The 12,419-nt window shown below is 42.9% G+C and overlaps 1 protein-coding gene across 3 annotated transcripts in view; it reads left to right on the top strand.

Annotated features, from left to right (window-relative positions):
- The window catches only part of LOC119167167 (amblin-like), a 63,023-nt gene that overhangs the window by 30,633 nt on the left and 19,971 nt on the right, over positions 1-12,419 (top strand). Inside the window, exons 5-6 of one of the 3 annotated variants that reach the window (XM_075865611.1) lie at positions 1,116-1,295; positions 9,899-10,045. The exons of the other annotated variants lie outside the window; for them this stretch is intronic. Of the exons in view, the coding sequence (XP_075721726.1) occupies positions 1,116-1,295; positions 9,899-10,023 (305 nt within the window). The 3' untranslated portion in view covers positions 10,024-10,045. Of the gene's footprint in view, positions 1-1,115; positions 1,296-9,898; positions 10,046-12,419 lie in introns of those variants that run through there. 3 annotated transcript variants of the gene reach the window in all.

Below are 12,419 nucleotides of genomic sequence, written 5' to 3' on the forward strand. Positions count from 1 at the left end.
AAAGATGCGCTTAGCAGATTCAACTCTGAAGAGTTACCACCACAAAGTTTATAAAGCAACTCTCTTCTTGACCAACTAAAGCACAAGCATGTTCTTAGGTGCCAGCCTATATGAGGCGCTTCAGCTTCTCAAGGTATCAGCTTCAGCCGAAATTATTATGATGCAGATGTGTCAATTACCGAAACAGGGGCTCTGAGGAGAGAGTTTGGTTATGATATTTGAAAAAAAGAAGGAAACGCTATGAGCGTTAGCGTGTCATGCTTACAAAATAAATAAATAAAAGTACTTCAAGCGAACCATGAGTACTCTTGCTAGCCAGAGGTAAGACATATAGAGGAGAGGAAGGCTGGAAGGTTAACCAGGTATTGCATCCACTTTTATACCCTGCACGGAAAGTGAGAATATAGTGGGAAAAAAGGGGGTGTAGAGAGAGAGAGAGAGAAAGAAGAGGAGGAGAAAAAACAGACGTACATGTGAGAGCTGCAGTGAGCTCCACTTTATTCGCGTCACCGAGTAGTCATTAAACATCTTGCTAAGCATCATTTCCTCCACAGTTTTACTATCTAATGATAAGGAATACGTAAAGTTTGCCCCACAGTCAATGACTAGAAGCTATCACATCCTGAATTTCAGGCCTAACTACGCTTGAACTAATAGGTTCAAGTTCAGTTTTATTCCCCATTTCATCGAAGACTGCAATTCATTACCTGGTACTGTTCGTCCATGACCATTGAAGCGTTTTGTAGCCAAAACAACACATATATGTTAAATGCGTTGATCTGTTTGCAAATAGTATTTGTACCTTTTCGTATTTTTGCCCAAATGTTCACACAACGTTTTTATGTTACCTGCTTGTGTTTGTAAATGTCAATGTTTTAGTTATATTTCTGTGTATCCTTGTATACCCTCTTTTACCATAACGTCTTTAGTGCTACAGTATGTGTAAATAAATATATGAACTGTTCCTGGGGTAATATAGGCATCGGGGTGGTGGGGATCCTACAAGCTTTCACAGATATATAAGCAGAACTTTTTTAATGTGCAGATATGTAAAGGTACTTCAACTGTAATCTTTTGTTTATTACTAATTTTTTATATTATCTACTTTATGACAGCTGGAAAGCCGTCAAAACGTGTCTGCAGCTTAGAGCCAAGAAGTGCAAAAGGAGGACTTCTTTGTAGACGGTGGTACTTTGATGCTAATTTTGGCACCTGCAGTCGTTTTCCGAAACATCAATGTGCAACAAATGCTAATGGATTCTTTTCATGCAGAAAATGCATGAAGAGATGCAGCAGTAAGTATGCTTGTATTTTGCATCCGTTTTGCAAAAAAATATTTGATGTAATAAATAAAGCGACGATTGTGTCAACTAAAAGAAATCACAGTATTGCTGACAGGGCGAAGCAATGAATTCATGGCAGCATATTGACATCTCATGCGAACAAAAACTTGCAGATCCGAAATCGGAGTGCCTTGTCCATGCACGACGCACGCATGAAAGGAGCACACATATAAAAAGCCCATACTAACAACGTTCACAGCTGGACACTTAAAGCGACACTGAAGTGGCTTTAAATACTCGAATTCAATGCAATATCGGTATCTGCGACCTCTTACATCGTTCCTGCGAAGGTTTTTAGGTTTTTTTTTTAATGTGCGAAACAGCTTATGGTTGAGCTTGATCCAGCGTTCGACGTGACCACTCTTACTGTGGATGTGCATCTGTTCCTCTCTCTCTCTCCTTTCCTAGCTTTTCACCTATATCACCTCGCAACACCGTAGCAGGGAGCATCTCCCAACCTAGGCTCCCTCCACCTCTCTCTTCTTTTGGCAATTTTCCTCACGCCGTCTACACCCGCATTGCGCACCCGTGTCCCCTCCTTCTATCTCTCCTCTTTTACGTTCCCCCTTCTGCCACCTCGCAGCGCCTACGCAGGCAGCGTCTGCTAGCAGGTTTCTAGACTGAGGAACCCGACTGCTCACGCTGCACAACCGTTCACTGGATCTTGACATCCAAGGTCGTGCCGGTGGGACCTTTCTCATGTGCATTACTGAACATTAAAAAAAATCACAGCGTATCCATGGGGTGAATGATGATGAGTGGGCGCAGCTTAAGAGGTGCATCGGTAACCCGTGAAGCCTCCGCAAATCTCGCCAAGTCAGTCGTCCGTTTCGTGGGCCCTCAGCTCAGGACCCTCCCGCCATCGCTTACGTGCAGCTTCTACTTCACGGGCTCTCACTACAGCCGCTTTCCGAGCCCTCCACTCCGCCATCTTCGACGCTCATACGCGAAGCACACAGGCTGCTGGCGGAAGAGGAAGTGTGCTAAAAGCAAACGTATTTTAAAGTCTGTCTTGGGGACCTTCGACGAAAAAAATTTTGGTCTGTCTGTCGGTCTGTCTGCCTGCCTGCCTGCCTGTCTGTCTGTCTGTCTGTCTGTCTGTCTGTCTGTCTGTCTGTCTGTCTGTCTGTCTGTCTGTCTGTCTGTCTGTCTGTCTGTCTGTCTGTCTGTCTGTCTGTACTTTTGTCTGTTTGTCCGCCCTAACGATACTCCAAACGGCACCAAACGATTAACCCTATCCGCAGCGCCAACCAATATTGCTCAAGGTTTAGCGGTCATAGTTGTGCGATTGTCAACTGAAAAAGCAAATATTGCGCATATCTGAGGCACCATAACAACACGTCAATGTTTTGTATGTCTGCCTTTATAATAGAAGAGGCGCACACAAGTGACTCTAAGGACTGTAGCGTTTATCGCGCCGCGCTGACAGTGCAACGCGATGCTCAAGAAGGTGTTTCCAACGCTTTGCTACGACGACACGATGGTGGCACTTGCCCGTCGCTTTGAATCCTACACCTTATCACCTCCAAAGCTGGCGCGCATCTTTCTCCGCGGTCACGCACGCCTTCGTTTTCGAAGATAACTGCCAGATGGCGCTTGTGTCTAACGTGCCTCGATGCGCTCGTTCGCCTCTACTACACGCTCGAGGCACTCTAACGTAGCACATTCAGAATACCATTCACCGATTTTCTTGCACAGAACATCAAATAAACGTTTTGTTCCCTCTCTCCAGACACGAGATTATCGTCTTTCAAGGACATTTACAGTGTAACATGTAGACTCGGGCCAATGGCTGCGCCTCTAGCGGTCTCCTGTCACACTAGAGCACGCATCGTAGTGGATGGTTGGATGAATTAGTATGGCTGTACCTTTTAGATCGGGCGGTGGCTAACGCCACCAAGCCGTAATACTTTATGAACCATAAGCTAGATTCATGTTTGTTTTTTCTCCTTTAAATAGTGAGGTTGAGGACTGGTACTTCGCATTGTAGGGTTTGATTTTCACTCGTGCCTAGACTTTAGCCACCGATCAGAAAACCTTCTTCTAGTTAGATCTACCCGCTTAAAGTCTATTTTGCCCTTTGGAGCGAGCACTGCAGTGCCATCTAGTGATCAAGCCGAGTACTAGCACTGCAAGCGCCACAGCACCATCACCATCGCGATCCCATCTGTGAGCAAGGCGAGTACTATCGGTGCGAGTGCCACGTAGTCATCGAAATCACAATAGTGGTGGTTACTTCAAATCGTATACGACGCCGGAAAAGCCTAAGCTTGAAGGAGCTACGCTTCAAAAATGCGCAGCGTGCGCGTCAACTAAAAGCATACTGCAGGTCTCTTTGCCGAAGTATCTCTATATTATTGCCCATTAGTAGTGATCAGTGTGCTCCAGTATGAAACAACGGTCCACCACTGCATGATTTGCGCCTCCCCACCGTTGCCGCCTGTGTAAGAGTTGGCGCCCGCTGCTTCGCTTCTAGAAATGGTTTCCTTAAGCGAAACATGGTGCAATTTTTTCCGCAATGTTAGGTTAAGCAATGGTGTTATAAGCGAGCCAACTCAGGTCGAGATTACGCTCTCTCACTAGTGTGAGTTGAGCGCCGGAGAGGAGGACGGCAAAGAAAGGTAGTGACGCAGAGAGGCGATGTGACAGGAACGAGCAGGGTGCCTGTGACTGTGTGCATCTGTTTGTTCCTTGTTTCTGCTGTGATCTGCGGCCTATATCGCAGCATCAATGTGCCAGTTGTCAAGAATTTCTTGCTGTTGGATAGTTTTCCATTTTTCGAATGGAAATTCTTGTGTGCGGAATTCACCAGTTGCTGGCGTGTGGGGTTTAAGCGGATTTGCGACGACGCAGTACAGCACGGTATATGGCTGCTACAACGATTTAGGTCAAGATGCGCCCGCTTTTCATAAGTTTCTCGGTACCAGAAGATGACTACAGAGTCGGTCACTGCAGTTTAAAAAAAAGACTTCAATACTTCGAGAGCATGTGTTATGTTTCAGGTACGTCAGTGAAGGCGACTACGTAAAATCACGTCTCTGATGCAGTCGCTTAGATTGATGAAAAAGCATTTGTGACTCAACAGCGACGTGGTTCATTATATTTCTGCACGTGAAAAGGCCTTGGCCGCCGCACCTACTTGCATTCGCGAAATGAAGGGAAATAAGTTAATATGGCAGACCGTGGGATCTCGAAACAAGGTATTATATACCAGACAGTTGCCTACTTCTATTGCAGCCTAAAGGCCACTTCTTATGACACAAAAAGTAGTGATTTTCAGGCTGCGAATTCACTCGCAGCGAAAAAAAAGAGCAGTTCGCTCCTGCCGCAGTGCTCAGCGGCGAATTTTCAACATGTTGGAAATTTTCGCTCGTATTGCAGCGGCGGGAGCGATTTCGGTTCGAGAGCCGTCGAAATAGGGCTGGGCCGACCAAGCTGTGGAAATCGCGTTGATGGATTTGTTCTGGTAATGGCCCCTGTTGCGCATTTTAAAGCGTAGTTAGATGTGTTCCTAAATGTCGAAACAAGTGTTCTTTGTTACCATTCATGGAAACTTCTTAATATCATAACGCACAGATTGTTACATTGTATTTGAAAAATTCTACGGTGTCGGCCTCAACGTTCGGAGGCAAGAAATATTGGTCGCTGCTCTAGTCGCAAAGTAGAAATCGTGGACCGTTCGTGGTCCATGCGAAATGAAACTGCCATTAGCGGTGGTTGCGAACGGAACACTTTTTTTTTTCGCAGAAATCGTGGTATGTGAAACAGCCTAAATGCTGCTTGCCTGCTATCACATCATCTTTCAAATATGGGCCGAAATTTAAAAAAAAGGCAACAATATTGTACACAGAGATGCAATAAAGACTAAGTATCTTGCGCAAGATTGAAGCGCAGTTCGGAGCATATGTCATCACTGCGTCAAACGGCGCCTCTCATGGTGATGGTAACAACATTATTGAATTGAATTGAATTGAATTGTTTATTCACAACAACAAAGTTGCGAGGATGACCAGGCAAAAAAGCTGCATTGAGCATCTTGAGGGGAACCTGGCCACCTCATACACTGGGCAGCTTCACAGTGGTCACACAAAAACATGGTAAACATCATGAATGAAACAACTTAAAAAACTCAAAAACAGTAAACATCCATGGTCGGAATAAATAAACAAGGTCTTTATAGAAACAGTAGAAAATAGGGGAAAAAATAATAAGCGAAGTGCTAAAGACAGAGAAGAGGACAAACAAATAAGCCCTTAGCAGCACAAGCAATCACATAAATACGATGCGTAGCTTTTTTAGTGACAGAGTTGATACACTGAGACCATTTTCTTTGTGTAGTTGATTTAGCACAGTAGGTAAACAAGATTGTAGCATTTGGTCACCGTATGTAGTTCTGTTTTTGTTAACAATCCAAAACTCGGAACGACGAAACTTATAAAAAGAATTATGTTGCTGTAAGGATGCCAATTTTGTTAAAGCGTTATCATTCTTAATTTTGTCCATTCTATAAATGCGACATAGCCTATATGTGTACAAAGATTCAATTCTTATTGTTTCAAGTTTTGTAAACAAAGCAGCAGTATGCCAAAGATATGGCACCCTGCAGACAAGGCGTATTGCTCTTTTTTGTAATACCACCAGCTTGTGAAAGTTTTCAGCTGAAGTCGTCCCCCAAACTAGAATTCCGTATTGAACTAAGGAAAGAAACATTGAATTATATAACATCATATTAATGGATGTAGGAAAATAGTTACAATGGCCACGCATAGTACCTATTGCTCTAGATAATTTACTAACTAAGTGATTCACTTGGCGATCTCACGACATAGTTGCAGAGAAATATACGCCAAGCGATTTGAAAGACGGTAGTATTTCTATTTCAGTATTATTTAATTTAATGGGGGTTAGTTGAAATAGTTTGTTACGTGCATGAAACATCACTGCCTTTGTTTTTTCTACACTAATCTTAAGATACTTACTTGTAGTTGTAGCCCACTTTTGTATACTTGCAAGCGTCTTATTGGCTCGATTTGACATTTCAGCACCTAAGTCACCGTCAAAAAACAGACTTGTGTCATCGTCTGCGTAAATTACGCACTTAACAGAGCAATCAACATTGACTATGTCATTAATGCACAATATGAAGAGATACGGACCCAATATACTCGCCTGTGGGATGCCGGTTCTTACAGATTTCAACTCCGATTGATCACCGGCTATAGCTACAAACTGGGTTCTGTGCTGAAGGTAGGACGTAATAAGAGAGTGAGCTACGCCACGAATACCATAGCGATCAAGTTTTTCAAGCGAAACATTATGACTGATAAGGTCAAAGGCCTTGGAAAAATCGAGAAAAATTCCAAGCACCATTTTCTTTTTCTTAAATTTTTGCAATATAAACTCCTTTTGGGTCATTAGGGCTAATTCAGTTGGCCTGTTTTTACGAAAACCGAACTGTGCAGGACTTGGGATACCAAAGTGGTCAGTAAACGAAGAAAACCACGCTAAAATCACCTTCTCTAAACCTTTCGAAAAAACAGGCAACACTTATACAGGGCGGTAATTTGAAAGATCATTCTTGTCGCCTTTTTTGAATATTACTGTCACCTTTGCCGTCTGCATGCTACGAGGGAAAACGCCGGTTGACAAACATAGATTGAAAATGTACTGTAGGCAAGATGCAATTATGTCTATGACAAATTTTACCGGCGCTGTTTGAATACCAACTGCATCTGTGGCCCTGCTGTTACTTAATGACAAGAATGAAGAAATAACTTCTTGTGTTGTAACACCTCTTAGGAATAACGACTGCTTATTAGGTGGGTTCATGTACGAAAGGTCAATACCGTCACATTCCAGACCAAGGGACAAAAAAAAAGTCGTTAAAAGCATTAGCAAGATCAACCCCTTTTAGTTCATTGCCGTGGTAGTTTTTTAAAGCGCAGTTCCAGTTATTGAAGCAAGTGTCGCTCTGGCAACACCGAGCCACGCGAGCTCAACGGGACTTTTAGCGGGACGGCTCAGTGCTCTCTCATAGTTGAGTATGAAATACTCCAAATCGTTAATTTTTTTTTCTAAACACAATTCGTGGCTTGGCCCAAAGAAGACTGGAGACCCTGTCTCCTCGCCACCTCACAGGCTTGCTGAATGGCCCACACTTGATCCTGGAGATTGGAGTGGTGCCTCTCTCAAGACAATTTTTTTTCTGTATTTTTCGTTACAGTAATACACTGACATATCGCATGCTTTTTGCCCGCTGTGAACTGTGGTACTGGATACGTCAACAGCGCTCCACTTTGAGTGAACAGCTGGTGTTGTCCCACAATCTACGCAGCACTGACTGTTTCAATTCGTGGCTTGCTAAAAGCGAGTGTCAATGCTGCTGTTCTTTAGTGGATTTAATATTCACGGTGGAGCGTTTCACTTCTATCAGTTTTGCTGTGAAATTGGGTCCTAACACGCATCTTATGCGTACCATCAGTACGTTTCCAACGAAGCTGAAGGGTGCCTGCTGAGACACGCTCTCATGTGCTGCATCATCGGCACCGGTGGCATCTTCAGTCGCCGCTCGTATACAGTGGCGATCGCCTAGCATGCCTACAGCGTGAGCAAAAATGTTTAAACCACGGGATCCCATGACAGAATGCATTGACGCGCCATTTACCGATATAACGACCGCTGATGTGCGCATGCCCATCCCGTCGTAATCACGGGGCCTCTCATGGCTCTTGTTGCCAAAAGAACAACTAGGTGTCGCTCTCTTCGCTCCATTGAATCTGTGCGGTTCTTTTATCTAGTGGTTGTGGCGGGACCAGTTGAAGCCCAGCAATTACGTCGTTTCTTACACCAACTAATTAGCCTAACTAGGCACAGCTGCCGTCAAATAGCCTATGGTCAAGCATACAAAATTAAAATTTCTCAGCCAAGCTTACTTTCATAGCGTATAGTCATGTTGAACTTAGATGAGCATAGTTAAGCCTAAATAAGCATAGCCGAATCGAATCAAGCGGAGTTGAACATGGTATCCCCTAATGAAGTCAAGCATAAGGAGGTTCATTTATCCTGATTCTAAATATTCCTTGCCCACCTTGCAGTTTTCAGGGTAACCACAACTTAAGCTGAAATGAGCCTAGATGAGTTGAAAAAAGCATAGTCATGCTATAATTAGGTTACTTGAGGTATTCCTTCATTTATCGGAGCTAAATTGGCCTAAGGCAAATCTGATCATGACCAAATAGTCAGAGTCAAGTTTCCAAAAGCTCTGAAAAGCCAAGTCAGAAAAGAGGCTAATTACTCCTTACTGATTCGACACTGATTGCTCTCATTTAGGTGCAATAAGTGTTGATGGAAAGACTGATGTCTGATTTAGGCCTTACAAGACATTATTTGCATAATTCTTTCACATCCAATACCTTCGATAGGCTTAGTTTGATGTTGCACACAGTAATCAGTCATAACTATTATTAGGGTAACCGCTAACTAGATATACGCCTAATTTAGCTTTACGATGCTCGGTTTGGTAATTAGCAATTAGTATCTTCGTCAGCTTGGATTCTCTGAGCTCCTTGGGAATTCAACTTCACGGAAACCACAAAAGAGTTTATATACACACCTGAGAGCTTTAACATTTTATTTTCATCATCCTCGTCAAGTAATGAACTCAGCTACATAAAAGAATGTTATTGCAAAGGATCAAACACAATTCAGAGGGGGAAAAAAGGCCCGCAAAATACAGAAGGCGAAGCGAATGAATGAATAAAAATAGTGGAGAAATATTTATGCACTATGTATTGTTTTGTTCATACACTGCTACTAATTATCTTTCTTCCCTCACAGAAGTGAAAAGAGTTAGAATTCAAATATAAAAACAGTAGTTAAAAAAGCTGTCAAGAGCACTGGATAGGACTGACTGCAGATGTGTGGTTTTATTTGAATTGGTTTTGTTACACAAGATTTACACAAGAGAAAAATTTAAAAAATGCGTATTCAAGGAAGTTTAACTTGTTCGTTCCGAATAAACAAAGCAGCTTTGAGCTCTGTGCTAGTGTTCTCCCTGAGAAGTGACTGTGATATGATGAGAATAAGTACTCTATTTTGTTTTTTTTATTTTTTCTTGCGTTCGGACACCAATTCTTTCTGTTATTACTTCGAAGTATAGAGCAATAAACAACCTCATTAAACAATATAGTGGTGTCATGTATCACACCTTCATTTTCAGTACAACTTCTTCGGTTTAGAGTCATCGTAGTAAACTCTTGAAATGTTAGACAGCGTGGGCTTGATTATTTCTGCACTGTCATCTACAGCAAACGTAAATTTGCGAGTTTTGTTTTATGTGCATTCAAAGTGTGTGTGCGTGTGTTAACATTACGGAGCACTCACTGACCACTGTCGTCGCACAAAGACGCGACTACTTTACTGAACGTGCAAATGACTTCTAAACGATCTTTATTATGTATAGTTTAGAAATATGGGTTGTAAACATGCAGTAAGTAAACTAAATTGTGAAAATGTTTTACAAATGTTTTGAATGCATTTTCTTTCCCCTGGCTTAGGTCTCAAAACTGAAGAAATATGCCGTCTAGCTCATCAGTCGACTGAAGCGCCAAGAATTCAGCAACAGCAATCTGCCAATCACTCCTCACAAGAATTTGCTGGACCACGTTCTTCAGCAGAATGATAAACAGTATGCGCTGAATGTATTCATGTGCTCTCTAGTTACTAGACGCAAGAAATATGCATCATGGTTTATTGGTATAACAAACATTCATTATCGCTATACCAGTAGATACAATAGTCTAAACCTGGTTACATATATTCGCTTGGGTGCAACCATAAAGCAATAATCATATATTAAAGAATATTATATACATAAACCAAGCAGGCTAGAACTCCAGTGCCCTGTAGGAAATGTACAGGGTATACAGCGTGGTCTGTCCGGCAGGGTGGTGCCCCCATTACAGGACCCCCTCGGCACGGGTCATCCGTTGAGCTCTGTGAATCAATTACAGCTGATCTACGAGGGCTGGGCTAGACAAGAGCGCCTCCCCTTCGTCCCATTTGATATTTGTGTCGTGCTCTTCCCCACGCTCTGCAACTCACATGTGATGTGAAAGAGCGTTGGGGTGGCTCCACACCGCGGGCATGTACACCGCGGGGTAAATCTGGTAGATAGTGTGCAGATTTATATAACTGTTTGTCCGTAATCTTTTTAGCGCAGCCGTTTTTGCGGCGCTAAGCTTGTTTTGTGGACGGGGATATAACTTTCTTTTTTCCCTGTAGTACTAAGGATTATTGCGAAACAAATGTGCAGGGGTGTATGGTTCTTTATTTGAAAGTCTAGAGTGGCTCGGTAATCTATAAAGCCTCGAGCCACCTCATGCTCATGCAGGTTTCCTATCACGCCCGCGTGCCATAATGCCCAAATCACAGTCTGCACGCATTTTATTGTGGGGTCCCATCATGTTCCAAGCAATATCTGGAGCGCCTATGTACGAATTTTGCCCTTTCAATAGTTTTTGCAAGCTTTTTGCGAATCTGTAATAATTGTTAATGGAGCATTTCATGTCCATGTCGCTTCGATTGTGAGTGCCATGGGAACTTCTTCTGCTTCTGTTGTTGAGGCTCAGTCTATTGAAGCAAATGCTGTAATTTGCCCTGTACGCTCTGAGACTAAACACAATTTTTTTTCTTTGCATTGATCCGACAAGACGTGGCATCAGTGAAATTGGTCGTGCTCTGATATCTTGTAATTTTGCCAATGTATTCAGCCCTTGCTTTCTTCTCCCAGCATGCACAGTAGGATCATTGTTACTTGGTATTGGGGATACGGTGTACCATTTTCTAAGTTCTCGTGGTACCTTTTTAGTTTTTTGTGTGTTTTTGTAATAATTTTTGTGCCTTAGTTTTGTTAGAACTACTCTGCCAGTTGGGGTCTGGAGAAGGTGATTTTATTTTGCTAGTTGCTTAGCCTCGGATAAGTATTAGATCGTGTTGCGGAGACCAAGCGCCAGTAGCTTGTCGTTCGAGGTATTCCTTGGTAATTGATTGATTGATATGTGTGATTTAACTTCCCAAAACTACCATTGATGAAGGCGGAAATGTTGTAGGCCCGCCTACTCAGATTTGGGTGCACGTTAAAGAACCCCAGGTGGTCAAAATTTCCGGAGCCCTCCACTACGGTGTCTCTCACGTGCATATGGTGGTTTTGGGACGTTAAACCCCACAAATCAATCAATCAATCAAAACTACCATATGATTATGAGAGACGTCGTAACAGAAGGCTTCGAAAATTTCGACCAGCTTAGGTTTTTAACGTGCACACAAATCTCAGCACACGGGCCTACAGCATTTTCGCCTCCATTGAAAATGCAGCCGCCGCAGCCGAGATTCGATCCCGCAACCTGTGGGTCAACAGCCGAGTACCATATTCACTAGACCACCACGGCGGGGTATTCCATGGTAATCAGAGAACTGTCTTGTAGGTCATTCTTATAAATTGTTCAGCTTTTCCTTTCTTGTGTGAGATCATGCGAGATCATTTGTGACATCTGCTGTATGAATGTTTTGAGTTGATTTTGTGTGCGCAGACATATCTGATAATCTTGCAGCCACATACGTTGTATTCATACGGCATCATTCTCTAGAATGATATTCCATCCGAGCCTGATTTTAAACCTTTGACTCGGGCTCATTCTCTGTGCTTTTATCTTAGCGAAGCAAGTGAGCTTCAACTTTTGGACTGAGCATTGAAGGCCCCGTTTCATTGTGTATTATTCTCTAAGACTAGCTGCATATTGTAACTCTTCTTTCTCCGCTAGGCTGCCTGTAGTTGTTCATACCGTGATGTCGTCTGCATGTATCGCATGCTGTAGACCGGCAATATTTTGAGTTTTCTTACAAGGCCTGTCATGGCTATGTTGAAAAGCGTAGGTAAAATGGCCGCTCCTCTCAGTGTTCCTTTGTTTGGAGATCAAATGATGTCGGATTCTTAATCTTTCAGCTTGTTGATTGCAGTCCTGAGAGTAAGAAACCTTTTGACATACCAGAATATTAGCTCTCCACAAATAACTCTCT

The sequence above is a fragment of the Rhipicephalus microplus genome, chromosome 6 (genome assembly GCF_043290135.1).
Source record: "Rhipicephalus microplus isolate Deutch F79 chromosome 6, USDA_Rmic, whole genome shotgun sequence".
NCBI lineage: Eukaryota > Metazoa > Arthropoda > Arachnida > Ixodida > Ixodidae > Rhipicephalus > Rhipicephalus microplus.